Source organism: Athene cunicularia (assembly GCF_003259725.1).
Source record: "Athene cunicularia isolate RWA chromosome 1 unlocalized genomic scaffold, athCun1 chr1_part1, whole genome shotgun sequence".
NCBI classification, from domain to species: domain Eukaryota; kingdom Metazoa; phylum Chordata; class Aves; order Strigiformes; family Strigidae; genus Athene; species Athene cunicularia.
In genome coordinates this window covers 86,537,730-86,563,107 of record NW_020799091.1, presented here as the reverse complement: position 1 = coordinate 86,563,107, position 25,378 = coordinate 86,537,730, and the positions used below count along the sequence as shown (strand labels likewise).

The 25,378-nt window shown below is 34.0% G+C and overlaps 1 protein-coding gene across 3 annotated transcripts in view; it reads right to left on the bottom strand.

Moving 5' to 3' along the window:
* IL1RAPL1 (interleukin 1 receptor accessory protein like 1) overlaps positions 1-25,378 on the bottom strand; it is a 790,829-nt gene that overhangs the window by 676,542 nt on the left and 88,909 nt on the right. For all 3 annotated transcript variants that reach the window (XM_026854140.1, XM_026854158.1, XM_026854149.1), the window contains exon 2: positions 20,629-20,730. In XM_026854140.1, the coding sequence (XP_026709941.1) occupies positions 20,629-20,710 (82 nt within the window). In that variant the 5' untranslated portion in view covers positions 20,711-20,730. The remainder of the gene's footprint in view (positions 1-20,628; positions 20,731-25,378) is intronic.

Genomic DNA, 25,378 nt, shown 5'->3' with positions numbered 1-25,378 from the left:
AAAGAAATTAAAATATTGACTTAATTTCTCAACCTTTTAAAGAAAGTCTGGATTTTAAAAATTTAAAGTCAACTTCTGAGAGTTTGAATAACTGATAATTAAAATTAACATTAGATACATGCAGTGATTTTGATCTTCACTTGGTACATACTTCATTTAAACAAGTAGGAATGTGTGTGGTTATTATATAATTACAGTCCAGGAAAATACTTTAAAATAATATCATATATTCATAGTAAGCAAACTCTGAGAACTGTAGCTGAACAAAGGGAAACAAATGTATTTAATACTCAGTTCCTGCCTGGAGAAAAGAAACATGAAGCAATGTGCAATGTAGTCAGAAGGTCAGAGGAAAAAACCAAAGTCATTTTTTCCCTGGAACATTGAGATGAAGTATTACATCATATTACTTAGGAAACCACCTTCATTAGACCACTCAAGGTTCTTATGTGCAATGAGACAGATGTTAAGATGCTTTAAAAAATGCTAGTAGGGCTCATATTGCTGATGAAAGATGAAAAACAAGTTTGAATAAACAGCATTGGTTTCTGCTCTGCACATACATCATGGAATAAATGTGTCTTCTTTGCAGACAATCAGATATCAGCTGACTAAATACAGAAGGAAGGGAGGGAGGGGGGGAAGGAAGTGCCTCAAATCATTCATGGAAGGGTATGATACTATCATCAACTAAGATTAGATTTTTTTAATGGGATGTTTAGCCTCTATGGCTAAAGATCCATAGGGTGTTCTGTCATACTCCTTTCTGAAAGAGGCACCTCTTGCATGGCTCCTCTTAGCCTTTGTGGAATTGAATGTTAACATCTACATTATGCTCTTGGTAAAAATCAAGAGCTTCCAGACACCCACCATTGCTTAGATCTCAGTCACTTTTCTCTGCAGTTCTGAACTTGTTGAAATGCGGAAAAGATATTGAAACGTCCACAAACAGTTTCACATATATGATAGCCACATGCATTACGAAAGAGTTCATTACATCCAGACCTAAAAATAAAATCACTGCCTTTAAGCCAAGTAATCTTTAACTCTTCTCTCAAAAAGTGAAAAATGCTTCTGTGCTCATGAAGCCTCCCTTACTTAACACTGGTTTTAGTACAACGTTGTAAATCAAAATTTGCTAAAACACTACCTGATTAACTTCTTAAAATTAGAATTGATAAAGTTTATCTCTAGACCAAAAATATTCCATATCCCTGAATCCTAGCAATAACACACAGAGACATAAGATAATTCTGAAATACATAAAAAAACCAGGTGGAGTTGAACAAGATTTCTTCCTTCATGCATTAATTAACCCAATACAGTAACACCTATTGGTTTTAGGAGAGCTTTTAGCATTACAACTTCATTATCTCCTTTATGTGGACTGTGATACATAAATTTTTTATAAAACTGAAAGTTTATGCCCAAATCCGTGTTTCAAACTTTCCTTCCATGCTCCGTTGAATACAAAGTCTACATTGACTGCCATCTTTATTCTTATAAATTACTATAAATCAATTCCTTATCTGATGGTAATTGACAGAATCTCTATCATATGAGCTGCCTTGCCAGAAAAGGATCAAAAATAGTTGAGGCATGTTCTATCTGAGATATTAAAACTGAGAAGCACCTGACTCCAAAATGCTATGTAACATGTAACTTTTAATATTTAAATTTTGTCTCAATGCATTTTGTAGAACCTGTCTTCAGCTGAAGGGTGTTTGCTTAACTTCATTCCTTAGTAATATAACGCTGCATGGTCATGACTTTGAATTATGGTACATTTAAAACAGTCAAACATCAGAAGAGAAAATTACTCCTCCTGGTGATCATAACATAAATTTAAAAGTGGAGTCAGATTCTATGGGATTGAAAATGATGTGGCTATTAAATTAATACAACGGTTTTGTAGAAATATCAAACATACCATGCAATCTGACTGTCCGCAGCCCCATCAGTCCTCATCACCACCAATTGAACAGGCTATCTCATTGTATTTTTTCTGATCCACTAACGTATTTCAGACTAGAAGGCACAAATATACAACACACTGAACAGAGTCAGAAGAAATAAATGTGATGCCATATAATATAATCTCTCCTAGAATGATAATGTTACAGGAAGTGTTTTACTACTTTAGAAAAAGTTCTCGATCAGCATATCAGGGATATGCAGTATAAACACAGTAAAATAAATTAAAAGGTATACAGCCATGCATAGAGAAACAAATAGAAAAATACTCTCTGGTGGTCAAAAGAATTTCAGAAGTCAAATACTGACTTCTGACATTTGACATCTCAAACAACATTTTGTTTTTAAAGCAGTGAGTTGGACTCAGCCCATAGCTCCACTGATTTACATCTGGATGTGCTGTCTTGCAAACATTGAAGGAAACCTAGTCCCTCCCTAATTTTAAAAACTGTTTTTAATACATTAAGCAAACACAAGAAAAAGAGCAGAAGCTGAACATTCATCCATAATCTAGTTGAACTGCAGGCAAAACTAATTTAACATCACCATTTTATTATTTTTCAGTTTTTGATATGCACTTACAAATGTCAAAACACAACAGAGCTCCTACTGGAAAGAGATGAACATTGAAAGGCTCAGCTGCTACTGAACAAGACACTTTCTCAAGACTAATGCAATGCAACATCTCCCCTCATTCTTTGTTCAATCTGTCAAAAACTTGTATCAGGAAGCATTTTCTGGCCAGGGAATTGAAGCTACACAGATAGGAAGAGATGGTAGAAGAGAAACTGTAAACTTAGTGCTAGTAAAATTAGGCCAGCAGCAAATTAGTACCCTTCTTGCCCAGAGCAAGAATGACACAGGAGCTGTGACTCAGATATGTGTCTGAATTGTGATGCCTCTAGGGCATCTCATTAAATAATGCAGTTCAACTATTGCACTTTCTGTGATTAATAAAGGCAATATCATGCTAAGTTCAATTATAAGGAAAAAGTATATAAAAGTTCAGGCTATTTTATAGTATATGAATGATCCCTAAGGGCTATAATTGACACATAATTTACCATTTTGTTTCTTCTTCTGAAGTAAAAGGACAAAGTGGCATACAATTCACTGGAAATCTACTGAGTTTCTTGAAACTGAAAAGATTTCCATTTGTTGTGAACCTATTCTATAGATTTTTGAAGAATTGTCAAGAGCAGTGATCTTGAAAAGCAACTAGAGGAAGTACTTTCTATTCACAGAGATCGTCAAATTGAGAAGCTCAATAACAACTCAAAAGTGAAGAGGGTAACTTGCCAAAAGAGCTGGATTGTTGGACAGAGCTATTGTTGGATAGAAACAAGTATCTAGGACAGACAAAAGAGTACAATTAAAGATGTAAAGAATATTAACATGCATTTAATTAAAATCTAAGAAATTATTTTGGCAAACTAAAGATTGAGATTTTTATGGTCTCTTTAATTTTTTTTCTGATGATCTGTGTGGGACCTGCAATTCAGTACAAGCCAAGTTTAAATTTGTGCATCCACAGTTTGTTTTAAAAAATCAGCTCTCCATCTCGGAGTGCTTCACCTCTGCATAACTGCATGCTAGCTGCATTGAGCCAAGACTGAAAGTCAGTAACTGAACATTTCTAAAAACTTATTCAAATTCTCAGCTTTAAATGTGAACCACTCTGCTTTAGGACTGTTTTGTTTATCACATTTGTATTTTATTTTAAAGCATCTTTCCAGACACAGCTCTATAACTGTCTTGGGAACTGAAAAAAAATAGAATGTTACACAAAACAGAATTAATTCAGAATTTTCTTTTTCATTTTGGTTTGTCTTTTTGTTTTTGAATTGCATCCTCTCCTACCTCTGGCCAGAGCTTTATCTCTTTTTTTCAGTGGAAGCAATTCCACCCTTCTTCAAGACTTTGAGTTTAGCTACATGTGGATCAATTTAAATACCTGTGATTATCTTCTGAGCTGACACTCTAATCCCTTTGGATGTCAACCTCAGAAAGCAAGCAAAACTAACAAACAAAGCAAACCCCACAGAATCTGACTACAGTCTCAGTGGTCCATCCTTAAGAAAGATAACCTATAGATACCCAGCAGAGTCCTGAAGAAGGGATTAGAAACTGGAACAACCCATTCAGGAGCTCTTTCTACCCTTTAAAACAGAGTTTTAAATAAAATAAAAAATGGAGGGGTCCATCAGGTTTTTATTCACATCAGGGACTTAATTTCCACTAGCCTCTAACAGAATCAATAAATTACCTTAAGGAAACAAATTATGCAGAAAGTTGAAGTAACTGAATATTAAATTTTCTCTTGTTTTTATCATATTTTGTTTAGGAAAAAGTTAATTTACTTATTTTTATTTATATTAATTATTTTTTGGTATTTTACTGCAGATGAGTTTTATCAGTCAAGCCTGATACCAACTAAATCATTTTGCATGTTTTCTTGGTTTTTTATGTTTTTTTTATTGATTCTGGGGTCTGCATCACACATAGTTTTTAATTCATTAATTAGCTCACTTTCAATTATGAAAGAATAGTAATAGGAGAGTCCTATCAGAAGGGAAGACTCCAAAAGTAACTGAGTCAACTGCCCAGAGAATTTGTGCAAGGTCTATCCCTGGAGGTTTTAAAAGACTCATGTGGATAAAGCCCTGAGCAACCTGGTCTCATCTCAAAGCTGACCCTGCTTTAAACATGACACCTCCAAAGGTATCCTCCAAACTGAATTATCCTAAAGAAGAAACCTGAAAAATCTGAAGTATTACTTGATTCAGCCAGCTTCAGCTCATGACTAAATCTTTGTGCCAACAAAACCACCTAAATTTGAAAAAAAATCTTCTATCTTCTATTGTGGTCAAACAGCACTTTAATATTATTCTAGTAACAACTATAAAACAGGAAATCCACACCAGTTACATATCTCACATTTAGCTGCATTTCCTCACATTTTCACATTTTACATTTCCTCACATCTTAAAATCATGCTGTTTAACCATATCCTCATGACAAAAATATAAAGATGCATTTTACAAAACAGTAATCCAACAAATCACTTCTTCTTTCACTATATGATAAATCACTCTTCTATAAGCAACTCCTGCTGTTGTTTTCAAAATTCAATATATTCTACTTAAAATTAGTAATTTGGAGAATATTTCTATATAGTTAGCATCATTACATTATCTTGTTTCTCAAAAGTTTCTCAAAGAGTATTACAATAGTTTATACATCAGGTTGGTTTTCTCTTTAACACCATTGTGACTTATACTGAGAAGATCTATAAAAAGAATAAAAAGAAATGTGGCCAGCAGGTTGCGGAAGGTGATTTCCCTCCTCTTTTCCGCTCTTGTGAGACCCCACCTGGAGTAGTGCATCCAGGTCTGGGGCCCCCTACATAAGAAACATGGACCTGTCGGAGCAGGTCCAGAGGAAAACATTAGAAAGATTTAACACCTCTTCTATGAAGAAAGGCTGGAAGAGTCAGGGTTGTTCAGCCTGAAGAAGAGAAGGCTCTGGGGAGACGTTATTGCAGCCTTTCAGTCCTTAAAGGAGGCTTATAAGAAAGATGAAGAGACACTTTTTACTAAGGTCAAGTGACAGGATAAGGGGCAACAGTTTTAAACTAAAAGAGGGTAGGCTTAGATTGGACATAAAGAAGAATCGTTCCACTATGAGGGTGGTGAGGCACTGGCACAGGCTGCCCAAAGAAGCTGTGGCTGCCCCCTCCCCGGAAGTGTTCAAAGCCAAGGACGGGGCTTTGAGCAACCTGACCTAGTGGAAGGTGTCCCTGCCCATGGTAAGGGGGTTGGAACTAGATTATCCTTGAAGGTCTCTTCCAACTCAAACTATTCTATAATTCGATGATTCTAATTAAAACGAATATTTTTATTTCAATGAAAGTGATGTGCATATGTATAAAAAATGTAAGCAGCAGCATATCTAGATATATAAATCTTTTTAGTCTGAAATACTAAGAGCTGTAGAGTTTTTCACCAAAGAACAACCTCATATTTTTGTATTCTATTTTTTCTTATCTAAAAGGAGGTATAATCAAAGTTGCAGTATTTCAAAATGTTGAAAGATGTTTTCAGTTTCATTAAATTTCAAAATACTGAAAGATGTTCTCAACTTTATTAGGTTAGAATTGGAATGTATTGAATAGGGAACAATGTGTAAATGAAAAATTCCTAAGAAGTATTAGAAAATAAAAAATCCTCAGGGTCTGAATGTGGATTTCTTGCTCAGGTTAAGTAACTGACTAAAACAAGACTTAAGTAAAAAGGCTAAATGTAATTGAGTCTACAGCTATTAAAATAAAAAAACTAAATAACCAAAGATGTGTGACAAAAACGGTAATGGATAATCTACTGTTCTGTCTGCAGAAAACAAAATTAAAAGGTCAATAAAGACTGAAAAAAGTATTTATCTCTGTGAACTCTTTCCCAGAATATCTGCTGTTCATGTATCTTTTCTTTTTGTCCTAAATCTTGCTGTGTGAATTTTTGTTACTCATGACTTCAGGTTCAGGACTGAAAATTACACAGTATGCATAATTTATCAATAGATACAAAATGACTTGTTTTCCCATGTATTTTGAAGGGAAGGTGCATCTTAAAGGGGAACTAATCATCACAAGTACAAAATGTACAAAATAAAAAATGTAACATTATACAAGAACCTGTCATAGCACTATTTCAGTAAAGTTATAAAATTACAAACTTCAGATTTCATAGTAGCTAGAATTAAATTATTTGTGGTAGATTAGATATTTTCTCTATTTTCATGTCATTCAAATGGAAAATGTCAACTCCATATTTGTTTATTTTACATATACACAGGCAACTTTAATAATTTGTATTTAGATTACCTGGTTATGCTCCCATAAATCAAACAGACGCTTGTTCAGCAGGTATTACAATTTCCCCCCAAAATAAACAAAATATACAGCACTGTACTACTTACACCAAAACTAACTACAATAAAAAAGAGAATCAAACCCCAAAAATAATCCCCAAACACACAATAAGGCCCAGCTAGAAATAAATAAATCTTCAAGAAAGGGGAAAAAAAAAAAAAAAAGCATGAAGTTCACCTGTGCATTGACTAAAGTAAATGTAAACAGAAATTACTCTCACATGTGACTTATGATTGACAATTCATCTCAGCAGTGAAGGACTGTGAACAAAGCATACATAACACATTATTCAGCTCTCTAGAATGTTATGGAACTTGATGCCCAACCTTTCCCGTAAGAGAGATACAAGATTCAAAGCCTTCATACTAAATTTGGCCTAGAAATTAAAAGCAGACAAATGGGAGAGAAAATAAAGAGCTATTTTCAATGAACATATTAATGAAACAAACCTAACAAAACATCAATTACATTAGTTTTAATAATTGCATGTAGAAAAATAAAGGAACTGTGCACTTTTCAGAGTGTAATACAGCAGCTTTCACGTAAGACAACAGGTAGTTTTAAAATTGCATGGCACAGTGTGTCACAGTAACTCACTTTCAAGAGTTCCTATGTATTACTAGCAGTTGTAACTACCTCTATCAGAAAGCTAGATTCCTGTGATTTTCAGGTTAAATAAAACTGAATTTCTGCTTGACAGAATTCAGAACTTGGACATAAAATCCTCAACAGCAATAGTTTTGAGGAGGATGATTGCTGCACTGTCTACAGCTAAGTAGGAAATTATGTGTGGGAGACAGAGGCCTCTTTCTCTCTGTTGATCACAATATCTTGAAGTTGACGAATACATCTTGGCACACAAACCTGGCTTTTAAGCTCTTTCTCAAGTTTCTCAGCCCAGGAACATCTAATAATTTGCTGTTCAGTAATGGGCAACTACCATACCTTGTTACATTTTCCATCTTGTGTTTTTATAACGAAGGAAGGAAATGGGAAAACGTCTTCAAGTACCATGGAACATGCATTTCATCCTCATCTAGCTTTTAGTGAAAGACTGAGTCTGAGAGAACAACTAAAAACCAACCAAACAGCAACCAACAAAAAATCAAGCCTCTGCTCTCCCCAGAGTTATTAATTCTGGAGATTTGGCACAGGATTTCAGTATTTTCTTTGGATCTCAGAGCTTGATTTATCAGAAAGGAAAACTTTAGATGTTTCAAACACACAATACACTGATAGTGAGAAAGCAACTATGCTGAACGGTCTTGTTCAAGCACACTTTGAAATGAAAGACTGATTCTCCCCACTGAAAACAGTAATATTTATACGTATGAGCCTTCATGAATCCTAAACGCAGCACGTACTCTAGATTTGGTATCAACAGCAGCATTTTAACATAACTGTCTTCAATACCTAACACATACAAAACATGCTGGCTTTCTACAGGTGTGACACTAGTATGACTTACTTTGAAATGCAAGTTCATTACACGTGCATTACTTAACAGTGACAAAGTGAAACAAAGTCATGAGTGAATAAAGTTAAATAGCAATAAAATTTCATATCTTTTACGTTTGCCCTGAATTACAGATAGCATGACACTAGGAAGACGATCACCAGGACAGCAGCTTTTTACTGGAATCTTACTGTGAAGGAGAGCTAACAGCTTCTCCAGGCACTGTAAAAGTGCAATCACACTGGAATTCAATCACTGCATTACTCCCTAAAAAATATCCTCTGCTTTTTATAGCAGATTAAGTTGTTTGGGGTTTGGTTTGTTTGTTTGTTTGTTTGTTGGGGGGGGGCAATGATAGCTTACATTTTGGTGTACTATTTTATTAAACTCTTACACAGGTAAATTTTTAGGTTGTTAAATGACACCCTGTCCAAACTATAATTTGTTACATCACCTCATTATTTGTATGCCATTGCACAAACCTGTGATCATATAACTAGGAATTGTAAAAAAACAAAAGTTCAGATAACAGTAACAGCTGGTAGATGTTTCAAGGGAATGCATAACATCTATTAATAGACTGAACTATGTTTGTCATAGATTTGTTTTCTTTTAAAATTTGAGGAAAATAAGTAATAGGTGTGTTCTTTATCTCAAATATATATGAATTATTTTCAAGTGGTTTTTATGTAATACATTTCACCTCTACATAGAAAAAAAATTGCAATTTAAAAATATAATCCATCCTATTCTATCACTCCCAATTACCAGAAGCAATTTGTTCCTGCTCTCCATGACATGGCAGCTACTTTTCCCAATAAAACTGCATTTTCTGACACACATGGTTTGCCATGATTTATTCCCAGACTTTGGCTATTTTAAGCTTCCTATTTCACCCATTAATAGTCCCATTCTGCTAAAACTTCACAGCAAGTAGTACACTACAAAATGAATGCATGCATATTTGTAAACTTATACTAGCTTGCAATTCTGCTGAATAATTGTTTCAAAAAATGTTTATTACCCAACTAGAATGATCTGTAACTGAGCCTTACTCAATTTACTAGATAAATACAAAGCTTAAAATTTGATTTTCTCTCTTGAATTATAAAAATATCAATTATATTTAAAACAATGCCAATTGCAAAAATAAACCTGTCAAACAAAAAAATGACTTTTTTTTTGCAGAGTGCTTAAAGTGGCCTGTCATGGTCAGCAGAATAAAAGCAGGGCATTTGCTGGTCTCCAGGAGGCCCCTTGTGAAATCACAAGGTATGCATTAGTCACTCCTAAAAAAGGCAGGCTGACTCCTTGTCATACTTGGCTCAGCCTGTTTGATTAGAAAGGACTCAGAGTTTTGACCGTATTGCTCCGTTTTCCCTCCTTTGCTGTGCCACACCCAGGCAATCACCTATGCAACAGCATAATAGCATCTTTATAGGCTCCATGATCCCTAGGAAGGAATTGAGTCTTCCCTCATAGCACAGATATCTATGCATACATATATAGAGATATTTTTCATTGTTCTTTCCCACCTCTCTGGTTTGCCTCCAAGATTCACTCTGGGTTATATGGCCAATGACATTCAGCAGAAAATTCAGAGTTTCAGACAAGCTAACCTTGTACTTTCAAAAAAATAAAGCATTAACAACATCTTTACTTCAGGCTGCGCTCTTCTTATCTGGACAACCCATGTATGCTTCTGGTTCTCCTGAAAGTTGTTGACTTTATGGCTTACTCCTTAATTTTTAATATACCAACTACCTACTATGACAAACCTAATCTAAAAAAAGATCATAGTGAATTATATAAAAGTGCATTAAGGTAGCATGCCTAGTATTAGCCAATTACCTTACCCATAAGAAAATACTATGTTTCATGTATTATCAAGGATATTAACTATGCTTAAAAGTGACGTGACAAGGGATGGTAAAACACACATTAAACACACTCATTTTTTTCATGTAGCATAAAACATGCCTCGTTTATTGGCTTACGTTTCAATAGAGTTTGAATACATTTGCAGTTTCCAAGAAATAATACCCTTACTATGAAAGAAACAACATCCTGAACAGGTTCCAAGTAATTTTTACTAATGTTCCTTCCAGCTAGGTCAAATTTTAGAACCTGACACAACAGCTCCAGGTGTTTCCTTGTATGTTGCAACTCCACATTAGAGCAATTCAGAGCTACCATCCTAAACATGCCACAGTTTTCACCAGGAGAAGAGGCAACCCACGATGAGAGAAATGTCTAGGGAAGTTCCAATCTGGAAAAATCAGGGTCAGGGACTACAGCATGTACAGATAGCCTCTAAAAGGTTTGCCTAAATTCCTTTTAAAAGGTTGTTTAAAGAACAGTCCTGAAGTCACTTAATTCAGATGAGTAACCTGCTGTAACTGACATTGCTTGAACCAATGGGATTGTTCTAGATGATTTTAAGCGGTTCAACCTAAATGACTCTTTAATTAGAATTGGAACTATTGTAATCTGAATTAAAATTGATTTAAAAGAGAATAAAGATTGCCCCTTTTTTTCCTATGGATGAAAAATTCATTTGTGGAAGTGGGCTACTCCAAATGAGATGGCAGATTACTTCAACACAATTGTCTGCTTTGCATCTGTACACCCAACACTTTCCTGAAATGAGTTAAACATTCAGAGCAAGGTGATAAAATTACAGGAACACTCATATTTCAACTAACAGAACTGTGTTGTAATTTACCACTAGAGCAGTCTGATAATTCTGCTTATAATTGCAAAAAAATGTTTTGAAAAACAGATAAAAAGATAAATCTTATAGTAACAACGGACAATGCGCATTTTACATTTGAAATAAAGACTATAACAGCAAAAAAAAAAAACAGTCTGAGCAAGAATGGCTGAAGATTTCAGTATTGCAACCTAAAGGATGGCCACCTTTTTTTTATGCTAACTTGCTTCCCGTATATCTGTGTATGCAACACTGATAGTACTTTCTCCCTCCATCTTTCAGAAAGAAAAAGTCAATATTCTAATCTAGGACAGATTTCATCAATTTTAAGTGTAACAACAAAACATATTCTAATGGTCAAAAATTATCATCACAGCTCTTATTTCTGTATTTTAATAATATATTACAACTGAGTACACTTAAATAAGAAATACAAATCTATCAGATGGCCATTACTTGTCCTTGATTTTTTTCTGTCTCCTTATTCTCCACAGCCATTATTCTACATAAAATCAACACCAAAATATTCAAATAAATAAATCTCCTGCAACAGCTATTTCTGATCAAAGGTCAGTTGTTCTGTTATATCTTCTAGGCCATTTGCCAACAGATGCCAATCAGTGAAATAACCACTAACCATTCCCCAGGGAAAATGGTGCCTGTGGAAGCAGAGAATCATTATAAACAGCTACTAAAACTCAATGACCAAACTATGTAAGAATATCTATTACTGTCCTTTTGGCTTTAGATTTTGTTTTTGTCTCCTTTACTACCATTAGTCATTTCTTAATATGTATTGCACACTATAAAACACTGACCCTTTGCTACTGCACAGACAGCCTTTTTACATACTATGGTATTATTCACCATCTCCCAGGACTCTGAAAAGTATTGGTATGGATCCTAGCAACAAAAAAAGGTCATATAACTATTTTTAAAATGACAGCCATCCTGTTCATAAGTGTTCACAGGACAAATAACAGTTACTGCTTTCATAGCATCTCCAAAATAAGCAATGTGTCACAAAGGATTTATGCTTGCAATGCAATCGTTCCTTATGACGCAAATCCTCTAGCAGCACAGAACTGTTTCCTTCTTTCTTTATAATATAGCCCCCACCCCCCTACAGTAAACAATACATATAATTGCTGATCTGTCATATTGAATAGTGTCCTTTGCTCAAAAAAATGGAGACCATTGGAGCTGAACCATTCCCATGGCCAAGTATCTGTTTAAGCTCACTAACAAAAGTAGGGATCTTTCCAACACGATTATTCTTCAGGTTTTATCAGATTAAAACTATACATTGAAAATTACTCCACACATAGAACATTCTGTAGCTAAAGAAACATGCAGTATTATAAAGGATTATTCTTTTAAAGAAAAATACACGCTTCCCATGTACAGCTTGCACAAACAAACAAACAAACAAAAGGTTCAAAAGCATATACTAAAGGAAGTCTCTAATTTCCTGAATATGCAAAATGTTACTAAGTAAGTTAATTGTTAACTTCCAGTATTCCTTGAATAACAAAAAGTAAGTCGTGCCTATTCTTAAGAAAGAAGGTGACAATCATATTAAAACTGGCATAAATGGCTTTGCCAGAATTGGCTGTAGGGTGGTGATGTGGATACTAAAGACTGAACTGTCAACTTCAGACAACAAAGCCCAGTCCAGCACCATTGGTTTCTCACAGTGTCTTTGAAATAGGCTCATTCCTGAGGTGGTCCTGGAATCACACATAAAGAACAGTGCACATCCTGAAAATAAAAGCCAGCTCTCACTCATTATGCTGCTAAAGAAAGTTAAAAAGTGTATAAATAAAACTTCAGTTAAAAGAGTTTATAATAACTGATCACCTAGTAGAGAGGAGAATATTGCCCAGGTAAACCTATCCATTGACTGTCTAACCATTACAAGTTTAACTGAAACCATCAGCAAGTTGCCAGGAAGAAATAACATTCTTGGTTCCTGTAAACAGAACCACCAAATTTTCTGTCAGTGTTCTCCCAGAAAAACAACAAAGGAATTTGCTGTACATATCTAAGGTGATGGTGCCAAGACCATGAGTAAGTGAAGTAATTAATTCCTCAAGAACAAAAGGGCTGCTATCAAGTCTCTGGGATTTATCAAAGGGATCACCCTGAAAAACTTGTTTTGAGAAGTGTCATCCCAACTACCTCAATCAGTCCAAGAAGGTTATTTTATATTATATTTTTATTTATTTTATATGTTGAAGAAGCAAGCTGTAAAACTTTTCTGTGGGCTATATTAATCCAGGAGGCCTCTTGGTTCTGTCAGAGAGAAAAAGTTCAGGACAGAAAGTGAAAGCATTGAAGGAGTCAGAGCATTTACACAGTCTTCACATCTCTAGATCACCTAGACCTCCCTCCCAGCAGGCATAAGCAATCATACATCTCAACTGACCCCATTACTATACATACAAGGGTACTGTTGTTGAAGATTTTCTGTCTTTAAAGAATGTGAAAGTAAGAAAACAAATAACACCCTCCCCCACTGACACACACTATGCAAGGTGTATATCTTGAAAAGTAATTTGGCAAAATCCAAGAAAGTGGATACACCCAGTTAATTCATTCTTCAACTGTGAAGAGAAGGCTTTAATATTAAACAGAAAATTTACTGATTTATACTACACATTAAAATGGGGCGGAACAACCATCTCTAAATTGGAATGGAAAAGGTGCAAAGAATATCTTTTATTCTTAGGATAAAAAGCGGAAGAATATTAAAAAATCAATATGGAATTAATTAATTAATTAATAGATCAAGACATAATGAGTTAACTGAGAATGAAAATAGATTTCTGTTTATCTCTATTGTGTTTATAACTATAAATAATTCCCTTTATCTTTCTCTCTCTTGTCCCTCAAAAAGAAAAATATTTCAGAGTTTTCCCCATTCAGTCCCACAGCTACAATGACAAACAAGGCTGCATACTTATATGCCAATTCAAAATGAGTTTTCTGAAACAATCCTCATATGAAATAAGGTTCAATTCCTAATCAGGTCATCATGCAAAAATATTTCCATCCCGCCAGTGCAGTAAGAAAGGTACATATATCTCTGCCTAGGACTAAACTTTTCACTAAACTTTTGCTTCTTGTCACCAAAGAGGGAAACAGAAAAAGGTTTCATAGTAATAACAGTAGTCTTAATTGTTCCAATTTAAAAAATTCTTCCTCACATAAATTAATCTTGTACATCAGATAGACATAGATAGACACTATTATTTTAGGTTCTGTGTAACCACCCAACAAGCCACAAGCCTCCTCAATTAATAATGGAAAACTAACATTCTGTAACAGAGTGGAAACAACAGCTAGGGGCCATTAATATCAATTGACACAAACTCCTATGGCTTACAAGAAGCATATCCTTTAATTGCTGTAAATGCTTTGCTCCGAGCTCAGCGTACTTGGACTACTGTCTATATATGAGTGTTCTGCCTAAAAATTGTATAAGAAAAAGAACAGATATATGTCTAATTATTTTTTTTTAACCATCTGATTACTACATTCAGTGTGTATCAGATACAATTACATTTATTTTGACAAAAATCCCAAAAGAAAATATTTAGGCAATCAAAACACAGGCAGAATGAAAAAGAGAATGGCTCCACTGAAGAAAAGGAACTAAGAAGAACAGGATGATTTATGTAGTACTGTTCACTTAGGACACCAAATCTCCCCACAAGGATTATAAAAACACCCAGAAGGGTTATAAAAAATAAATAAATAAAAACTACAAAAACTGGTACCACAACTCTGCTAAGCCTCAGCACTTAATTGTGTGCAATTACTCAAACCGGTTTTGCCACATGAACTGGATTCTAAATATATATATATATATATCTCAAATTATTTTCTGTAAAATATTGATAATTCAATTATAGGTACAAACAAGTAAACTAAATTCCAAAATTCTTCCTACCTGAAGAGATTTTTCAAACTATCTTGACTACTGTAGATATATTCCATATATATAGCACAGGTGAAGAATTTTCATTCCATGGATAATTTTTTTTATTATTATATTTTTAAAATAAATTGTTGAATTCTCATTATGAAATTTCTCATGCCATGTAAAATCTTGCCTTCGTTAATGTTAAGGCCTACACTGCATAGATCACATGTTCCTTTTTCAGATTAAAAAAACTTTTTTGAAAAAGAAAAACTGTCTTGTTTGTGCAGAGATATCCTTTATACATCTGATATTGTTCACTAAAATATTCCTACATGAGAAATAATTCGTAAAATTCATAGAGGGCCATAATTTAGAAAAATGTCTGCTTATCATTCTTAAAGATTATAGAATTTGTCAAGCAGAATAACTGCTTGATATTTTTAGTATATATTTCTAGTCTGTTCCTCAGAACTCCACTACTTTTAGGACAAACAAAAGGTATCTTTTATTATTTTTATGCAGTTACAATTCATATTTTGCTCTTACAAAACAAACTAAAATTCAGAAATACGAGTATCAGAGCTCTTTACTTCCTTTTTCAGAATGTTGATCTATATAAGTACAACAGCCAGAACCACCCAAATTCATTCATAATAGCTAAGGCACAGAAATACTAGACATTAAAAAGAAAAGTAATCTTCTCATGACAAAATAAAACTATAGACTTTAATCTCATCATAATGACATCAAGGATCTCATACATATCCTAATAAACCACCATTGGAAAGATTGTCCTTCCTGTTAAATTATTCCATCATAGAATAAATTTGACTTAGGAAAAAAAAAATTCATTCAAAATAGCAGAACTGAGCACAGAATTCACTCATAATATATAATAATTAATTAACTCATAATGCATAATAATATGTAGAAAAAGAGAGAACTACAGACAGTAATAACAACTCTCACATATCTGACACAGGGCAACACCAGATTACTATTAGGCAATGTGACTGCACAAAATGCCACTACACTAATATTGTCTAATTATACTGACAAAGTCATAATTCTTTATGTCATAAAAAATTTTACCTACTTTCCCCCCCCATTCTGCCTTTTAACAGATTTGGGTTTTTAACAAAAAAAACAAAAACAAAAACAAACAACAACAACAACAAAACCTACAACATAACTTTCTTTCCTTTATTCAGCATCCTTGGAGAAAACCACCAGATGGCAATGCAGTGTTCAAGTATTTTATTTAACATACATGTTATAGGGAAAGAAAATCTGTATGGATCAGCATGAGGCTCTCTTTCTTTGTTCACCACAACTAAGTGATCAAATACCACTCAACCTGAAAAGCATACTTTAAGAAACCTAAGTTTCTAAGTATGTAAAATTATATGGCTAAAAAAACATCTAGAGTTCAGTTTAAACTATGTAACAGGATAATTTCAGGAAAAATCACTGAAAGGAAAACATTTAGAAATGCATTACCATAATGTTCTCAAAATACTGTCAGGGACTGCACTGAGCAACAGACACTCAGTGGACTGTAGAAAAAGTAAATTTATGCACTTTTTAGGCATACTGTAATTTTATATGAAGTTCAGCATCATGCTAAAAAATAGGCATTATTTCCTACACTTTTGAAGTTTAAGCCAATTCCAGTAAAACCATGTGCTGAATGAATCAAAATATTTAGCCTTTAAGTATTTATTATTGTGTTGCATCAAGCAGGACATGGTGATCCAACAGCTGAATAGTTTCATGAAGTGAGATGGTTAGTGCAAGAGTCAGTTTCCCGTTTAGATCACATCTGATATCCATTATGTGCCAAACGAAAATTCATCTTTGCAGGTACTGTTCCAGGCTCTGAAGCCTCTCCAGAAGTTCATGGGGACTTCACTGAATACCTAAGTACACAGTTAACAACCACTGTATCTATCTACTCTGAAGTCAGTGGCTGGAACAGCAAAGCTTAAGGCAAAGGATCTTTTCTTTCTTGCTTGAGAAGGCATTACAACTTGTAGGTATTTGTGCATCCAGCTATAATTGACATGAAAAGTTTAGGTGTGCTCAAATCTAATTTAGCTTTTGCATATGTGGATATAAGAAGTTTCTTCCATCTTTTATATTTTTTAATGGAATTGCTACAGGAACTACTCATCCAGCCATTTTTATGTAACAAACATAGTTACTACGTGCTCTAAATGTAAAATAAATTCATTCTGTGTGAAAAAGGAATTTGAAACTGTTCATTGTAGTTGAACATTGAAATTATTCAAAATATTCACTGGAAGAAAAAAAAAAAATGTATCTTCTGTCAGACAAACAAAATCACACATAAACAATAGTGTTACACAGGTACATCACACGTCTGTAAGCAAGCTAATTTAAAGCATGTTTTCCTGCTACCGTAATAAATATTTGATTAATAATCTTCCCTTTATACCCTATATTATTATATTTAACTGATGAACAGCACACAGTGGTATAAAGATTCAAGGACTGCCTTTAATTAATGTAATTTAAGTGCTTTGCATAATAACAGCTCTCATGATCAGAGATTTAATCCAACACAGCACAACCTAAGATTTCTCCTGCAATGTTTTTTTAACCTCCTTTTCAATCAACACAAAGACAAAAATAATATAGTGATCCTAGCTGTTTACACATATAGCTCTATCTGATACAACTTCAGTCCTGAAAGCCAGTAGACAGTAGGAATTGTTATCCATTTTTATAAATAAAACCAGAAATAGGGCCTACAAAATATTCCACATTTTTGGCATACTGCAAATCCTCACTGACTTTCTGAAGGGAGGTTTTCATGTTCTTGACAGAACAGAGAAGTAGTTGGAAATGTATTTCTAGCAGATGGAGAAAATCATACTTTTAATAATCACTACCTTTTTAGCACAGCTGATAAAAAACTTACAACTGAAGTACTGTAGCAGGAAAAATCCAACTGACAGTATAGAAAAGACATATTTCCAAGGATAGATCTCTTTTTAACATAAAATACTGACGTTAAATATATAAAGAACATGAGATTTGTGTTTTCAAGCTTGTTACTTAGAAATAAGCTCAACAAATGTGAAGTAGAAGGAATGTCACAATTAGGACAGCTATTTAGCATATTAATGCAACAACTGCTTTACTTTTAATACATTCCTTTAATTCATAACAGAGAAGGAAGTACCTAAAAGCAACACATTTCTAAAAGGTGGATACTACTACTCCATATAACATCTCACAAGTATAAAAATATGTCAAGATCTTTATTTTGTTATTCATTTTCCATTAATGCTGATATTTTAAGGACAAAGTGAACTTACAAGTAGAACTGAATAAAGAGACATAAACTGTGTCCTCACCATCCTCTGCCTCCGGTTAACATGTTCACATATAACTAAAGTTCTACCTTCCAAGTTGATTTTTTTCTCCTACTGCCAATTATAAGTTGTGTTAGTTTTAGAAACCATTTCTATCTTCACAGTACAGATAAGTGAATCATTTTGGTAAAACTTCTGTTAAAGTAAGTAAGGTTTTCTTTGTAGAAACACTTCAGGATTGTAAAATAGGCGTTCCAAACACCCGAGGGAGGAAAAAAATGCCAACGCAGAAACAAAAGACAACAAAAAGAAACCAAGCATGTTATTACATTCTACCTACTTCTGTGGAAGTTCTTCAAGTCTAAAGTCACTAAACAACATGACCAAAGGCAGCAGGATATGAGATTTCAGTAAATCAGAGGTTTTTCCTTTGCACTTACAGTAAGACAAACAGCCCTCTTGGTGATACAGTGAATTGAAACTATATACAGGATAAGCAGATCTCATGTGAATATATCCAGAATCCCATGTCACAGTAAGGTGTGATCCAAAGATTTCCACTACATTTTTTAATTTTTTTTTTACAGCATCAGGATGAGAACATATTCTGTTCACCTTAAGAACTATTGTATGCTGTCATTTGCTGGACAGCAATTGTAATACTTTCTCAAACAGAAATTAAAATTATGTTTACCACTTTTCCTTACACTGGTTAATCAGAAGATGATACAGGCAAAACTGATGAAATACAATACAAAGACAACCCAAGCTCTTATTATTGTCACATTCAAGTAACAGGTATCTGATGACTGGCTACTTTATTAGTTCCTCAAAAATTAATGTCATTGTAAAAGTTACTTTAAGATGATCAATAATGTTGATATTAAATTTAGATCAAGGGGCCTCAACTTAAAGCTTACAAGTATTAAATCTTAATCAAACAGAACAACCTCACCCAGATACATTCAAATTATATCTATGATATCTATCTAGGCTTCAACATCATATTATAAATACATCAACCCATCACCAACTCCTTTGTTCTGCACACAGTCTGCATATTCTAGTTTTCTTGATTTTAAATAACCCCAAATATATTTTAATCTCAAGTCTCGGTTGAGGAATACCTTACTGCATAGTGGCACTTTTTATTTGCCTTCCCTCTATCTACACTGCCGTACACTAAAATATCGGAGGCATAATCAGTTTCAAAATGTTTTTACAAATATAATCCATTGAAAATACAAGATAAGATTTAAACTGTTGCCCAAAATGTATAAAGACCTGTGTCCTCCCTAAATAGCAGTTTACAACAAATACCAACCAACTCCAGTTGGAAACAGATTTTTAAAAATACAAAAAGAAATCAGAGCCAGACTTATGGAACAGTACAACAAAAGCTACCTAAAACACTCTGGTGCCAAAAGGAAAATAAGTAGTAACAACAAACCTAATTAAATAATTCCATCAACATGCGATTAAGACTTCCATTAAGGATTTAGCGTTCTTTAGTGCCATAGATCAAGACAGTTTGCAGAAATAGTATACTATAATTTTTTTTTCATTATCCAATGAAAAGTGAAAGAGGGGAAAATTAAAATTTCAGGGTGACAGATAAAAAATGAACGCAAAACCACACAAGTGTCTCACTATTGGTGATCCCTTTATTTACATATTAAGTTAATTCATCTATCGGAATGGTATGAAAGATTTTTAGTAAACATGTCACCCTCTGCTTGGTTTCTGAAAAACTGCCTGTATTTTTGTTGCTGAATTAAACTCTTCAACCATGTATCAGGTAGCCCTTTCAAAAACACATTTTGCTCTTCACTTTGCATGGTTATTAAATCCAATGGCCTTGATCAATTTGTTGCACTATTGCACAAAAAACAGTAGCCTAAACCAAAACCATATGATGTTCATTTCCAAGTGATTCTTCACCATAAAGTACAGTCAAGTAGATAAATCTAGTAGCTCACATGAACAGCGCTGACTGCAACACAGCCTTTTACGTTAAATAATTCTGGGAATAACTTTCCTTCAGCAGATGAATTGTTACATTGATTTCACATTACAGATCTAATTTTAACATTTTTGTTTTTTTCATCAAGTTCACATGACATAAAATAGTCTAAAAATATACAGAAGGTAGTAAATGTTTTGCTGCAGAATTTGAAATACGCTTAACTACGTTCCAAATCACCACCACAACATCTTAGTATATATTTCCAAATAGTAAGCACTTCTTTCCAAACCACATCGTAAACACACAGATTAAGATTTACTTACCTGATCCCCTTTTGGTCACAACCTTCAAGCTCTGAGTTAGAGTAGCATACAAGAGAATCAAGTTGGGAATAGGAGCTTTCATCTTCTGTCTGCGTCTGCTTCCTAGAGTCCCAAAAAGAAGAAAGAAACACTGATTTTATGTTGGAGCTGAAACAATCTTGAAGTAACTAATCATAATACTGACACTGTGGAAAAGCTGAATACATTGAGCTATTTAATGTAGCAAAAATGATCTATTGTTTCTGAAAAAAAAAAAAACAAACAACAAAAAAACAAAACTAGAATCACCATAAAATAAACACATGCACACACTACATTTAACCCCAAAAGTGAAGTTCCAATTTTCTCTACACATTGAAAATTGATTGGCTCCCTATTGAAAATTTCTAACAGATCTCTTGAATAAAACAGCTTTGATAAGTTATCCTGTGAAAAATAAGTGTGTATTTTTTTCTATGAAAAGTATTTTTTGTATGAAAAAATAACATCTAGTTCTTTCTTTTTATCATATAATCTTTTTCCACTGTGCCTCCTCAACAGGAAAAAGAAAATAATGCCTTTCTTCATTAGTCTTCCTTCCATCTATTAATTCCACAGGTTTAGCACAACATTCACAATGCGATGAACAATTAATTAGAAAGAAATCTTGTCAACTTTTTAGGAACTGCGAAAGGGTGCACCAGAGGAACCAGCAGAGTCTCCTGTAACTTCCTTTTAGGTGAGCTGAAATCTCACGAGCGAGTTCAAACTAACATATTCACTGCACTAAATCAGAAGTGAATGCTATTAGGAAGGGACAGAGATGGATCACAAGTTATGGCTCAGCCTTCACCTCCAATATGTGAATTTTGTATTCCTAGTATTTGTGCGCTCTGAGAATTAAGTGCTATGAGCAGGGACTCACACCACTTTTAAGTGGCGAAAGCAGGGACTAAACATTCTCTTAATTCCCCATACAACTTAGAAGGTGTCATCTAGTCATGATGATTATCAATTTTCTTCTGAAATGGTTGATAGGACTAACATCTCACATTTTAATGTGTTAAAATGGCAAAGGGAAGCCAAATCTTCTGTCTATTCAAGTAGACAGTAGTCTATCTATACTATCTATATGCATTGTAGTATTTTATGCAAAAATATTCTTATCTAATGGGGGGAGAAAAAAAACTGTGATCAATGGTTCTTTAATATTAAAGACCCAGATGAAACCAATGTGGTTTCGATATTGACCTCTGTTAATCACAGCCCTGTACAGCAACTGAAAAAATTCTCAGAAGGAACCACATAGTACAAGCTTTGATTTCAAAGGAGGCCATGAATCTTTTGCACTTTCATTGACAGTCAGGTTACCGAGAACCCAAGACATTTTTTGAAAGCAGTATCTTAAAATATCTTCATCTTAGAAGAGAACAGGTTAGAAATAAGAAATAGTGGGGGTGTAAAAGAGCACAGTATGGGAAGAATTACTTAATGATGACATCATAAAGAATCCATTTTACAGCTTTATGTTTCAAGACATTTGAGAACTAAGTGCAAACCTACTGCATTCATGATTATGACTTTGTTAATGATGAGGGAGTGAGACAATACAGTATGACAACAAGAGTTTATGATATTTTTATAACAATATTTATACATCTATACAAGCATTTATATGTTTGCTCATTTATTGGATGTGAACAAACGTTACCATTTCATTATCACAGGTGAAAGACTATCATTTATCTACATTCATGTTCAACTTCAGAAAAGTTAGGCAATACATTGCTTATCAATGTAAACATGAAAACATTAAATATATGATTACTGTGAATTAAAATATGTGCAATGCTAACATTTTTTTGTTAAGTTTAAAATTTAAGTAAGTACCATGACCACTGGCAGTTATAAATAATATAGATCACTAGAATTTTAGAAGCTAGAAATGAAAGTTAATTTTTCAGGGCACAGTGAGGAGATACCACAAAATGTTATGCCACGTTTTACTGCAGACCTCAGTCTAGCTTTCTGAAATCAAAATCTAATTTCTCAGTCACTGCACTAACTGATGCCACAGGAAGTCCTGAAGCTGATATCCTCAGCCTCCAGGGTACTAGCAAGAGTCAGCTCCTTGCTCTGTGTGAGTCTAATAAACACTGTCCAAAGAACCACAAGATCTTACAATGCAATTACAAATTCACTAAATAGGTTCTGACTGTGAAAGCAGATCCAAAGTCATCTTTTTTGACCATAAAGCAACAGATGATACTGCTGATTACTGTAGAAGAAATGCAAATATATACATGTATACATACATAAATTTGCATATATTTATGTATATATGTATTTATACATATTTTTGTAGGGAAACCATGCAGTACCTATAAAGCTTGAAGTTATCAAAGAAAGCCTCCATAAATACAAGAATATCGATAAGAAACAGTTCAGTCAACTAAATCCTTCTTTTGGTCCATGCAAATCTCACTCATTTGAGTTGTCAAGGCAATGAGGACAACCATATTTATTACAATAGTATAGCAAGGATTGCATTTTAAACATTATGCCACTTCTTAGGTACATTTATTCCCAGAGGTACAGGTCTGGCTTAAAGGCATAAGCAAAATAGGCTGTTGCCTACACTGCTTGTGGTAAATCCCTAGAAAGGAAAGCCTGCCACTGTCTTTGAGTTACCAGAAAGCACTTAACTGCTAGAGGGGGGAAAAAAAAAAAAAAAAAAAGAGGTGTGGCTCCCAGCAGAAGCTATTGCCTCCTGGTAACAATAGGAGCAACAAATCAGATCTTGCATGAGCTCTCCCCAGAGTTTTCCATCCCTTCTTTTCTGTTTCAACTCCCTTTTCTGCAGGAGCGTAAGTTTTTCTGGTCTTTTCTTCATTTTAAAAATCTCTTAAAATCTTAAAAAAAGCTCAAAGAAAATTGAAAGAGTTACAATATCAGTGGGGCTGGTGCCTTACAGTTTTGGAAGTTGTCTGCGAGGCTGGAAAACTTGCCTCACGTCATTCATAAGACTGATTCAAAACAGATACTCAACATCTCATGTCTCCTGTTCCAGGTGAATGCCTCAGCAATTGACTGTTCTAGAAAATGTCATCCTAGTGAAATTGGTTGTAAAAACAAAATAAGCAAGTCAGAAGAAAATAAAAAAGGAATATCCCAATGGGGATCCACAAGTCCACAGCCTTCATTGCTGCGACTATGCCTGAAACCCAGATGCTGTATCATATTCAGATAGGTTTTAAACTGTAAAACAAAATAAAAGGCATAATTTTGAGAAGTCAAATTCTTAACAGTAACTGGAGTGTGATACCTCATGAACTGGAAACACCCTTCTTTCAGCAATGAATTTTTTAAGGAAGAGACTATTTTACTAGTCACTTAGCTTTAACTTAATGTTTTTTTAAATGAAAAAATTCTGATTTTAACAAGTAGAACAAGTCTGGTGGTTTTTTTAAGCAACAGGCAGATAAACAGTTTACATATACATCTACAAATGTCCTTTTTACATTTCCACGATTTTTTTTCCTCATTTTCAGTTGCCTCCACCTAAAAGCTAAGACAATGTATGGTAGTTATAAAATTAATTGCTGCATTTTAAGTTTCATCAATGGTAGCAAGTCTTTGGCTATAAGACTGCTAGACTCCACAGATGAATAGTAGACTAACAAAATCTTTTACAACCAGGGATTCTAGTTGCTTTTTTTTTACCCGATAGCAAAAATTGAAATATTTTTCACCTTTAAGCAGTATTCACAATGTCAGATCTTCAGTAGTGGGTTGTTTGTTTGCATGAACCACAACACTGAAAATATGTTGAAAATTCCTGGATAAATATATTCCACACAAATTTTAACTGGGCATTTTATTTTTTTTTTTAACAGTCTGAACTGTAGAAGGTGTCATTGCTTGACACAAAAATGGCGTAGAAAGCCTCTAGCATCTGTATTGCCAAGTATTGCATTTTCCATTTGAGACAGAAATAGAAATACAGCTGTATCTCAACATTAATGTTCTTTGGGGAAATGCCAAGAATGCTTTCTTTCTTAAATTGTCATAAATACTCACTGTGAGGAAAATGAGTACGCATACACACACATGCTTCCCAAAACAGCTCAGCAGAGATTAAATTAACAATAGTAAGGCAATTCCTGATAAGGCAGAAAAATGGAATAGAAGATTCTCATTTCCTAATTTCACTTATGTTCATTTTGGGCCTTTCCCAAAACTTGAATTAAGCTTAATTGAAGTAAGAAATTTTCCACCGGCTCAGTCCATTACACTAACTTTAAGGGGATGATTCTCAGTTAGCCTATAAATGCTAGCTAGCTTCCATTACCTAATTATATGAAAATATTTTTTCTTCCCATGTTGCTTTTCTAGCTTTGAAGAATGTTCTTTTATACATGTCCAAAACTGCTTCATTATCTTTCTCTATCATATCCCCTTCAAAGAAAAAAAAAAAAAAAAATATTGCAAGATCCTGTGAACTCTGCAAAATACTTCATGACTGTTCTGTGGCAATGTCATGAAAGTGTTATGTTAGCTAGAAAGATTAGTCAGCTTTAGAGCAAACAAACAAACAAAAAATACACCCCTCAAATAAACCTAAGCTAGCTCTTCACTTAAGCCTGTGTATTTTCATATGGCAGAAAAGCCTTTAAACAGTATTAAAAATCTCACAGTTCTTAATTTCCCTTCTTGACAAGTGGTAACTGGGGTACACACTGAAACTTTGTTTCTTGGTGCCAGTATTGTG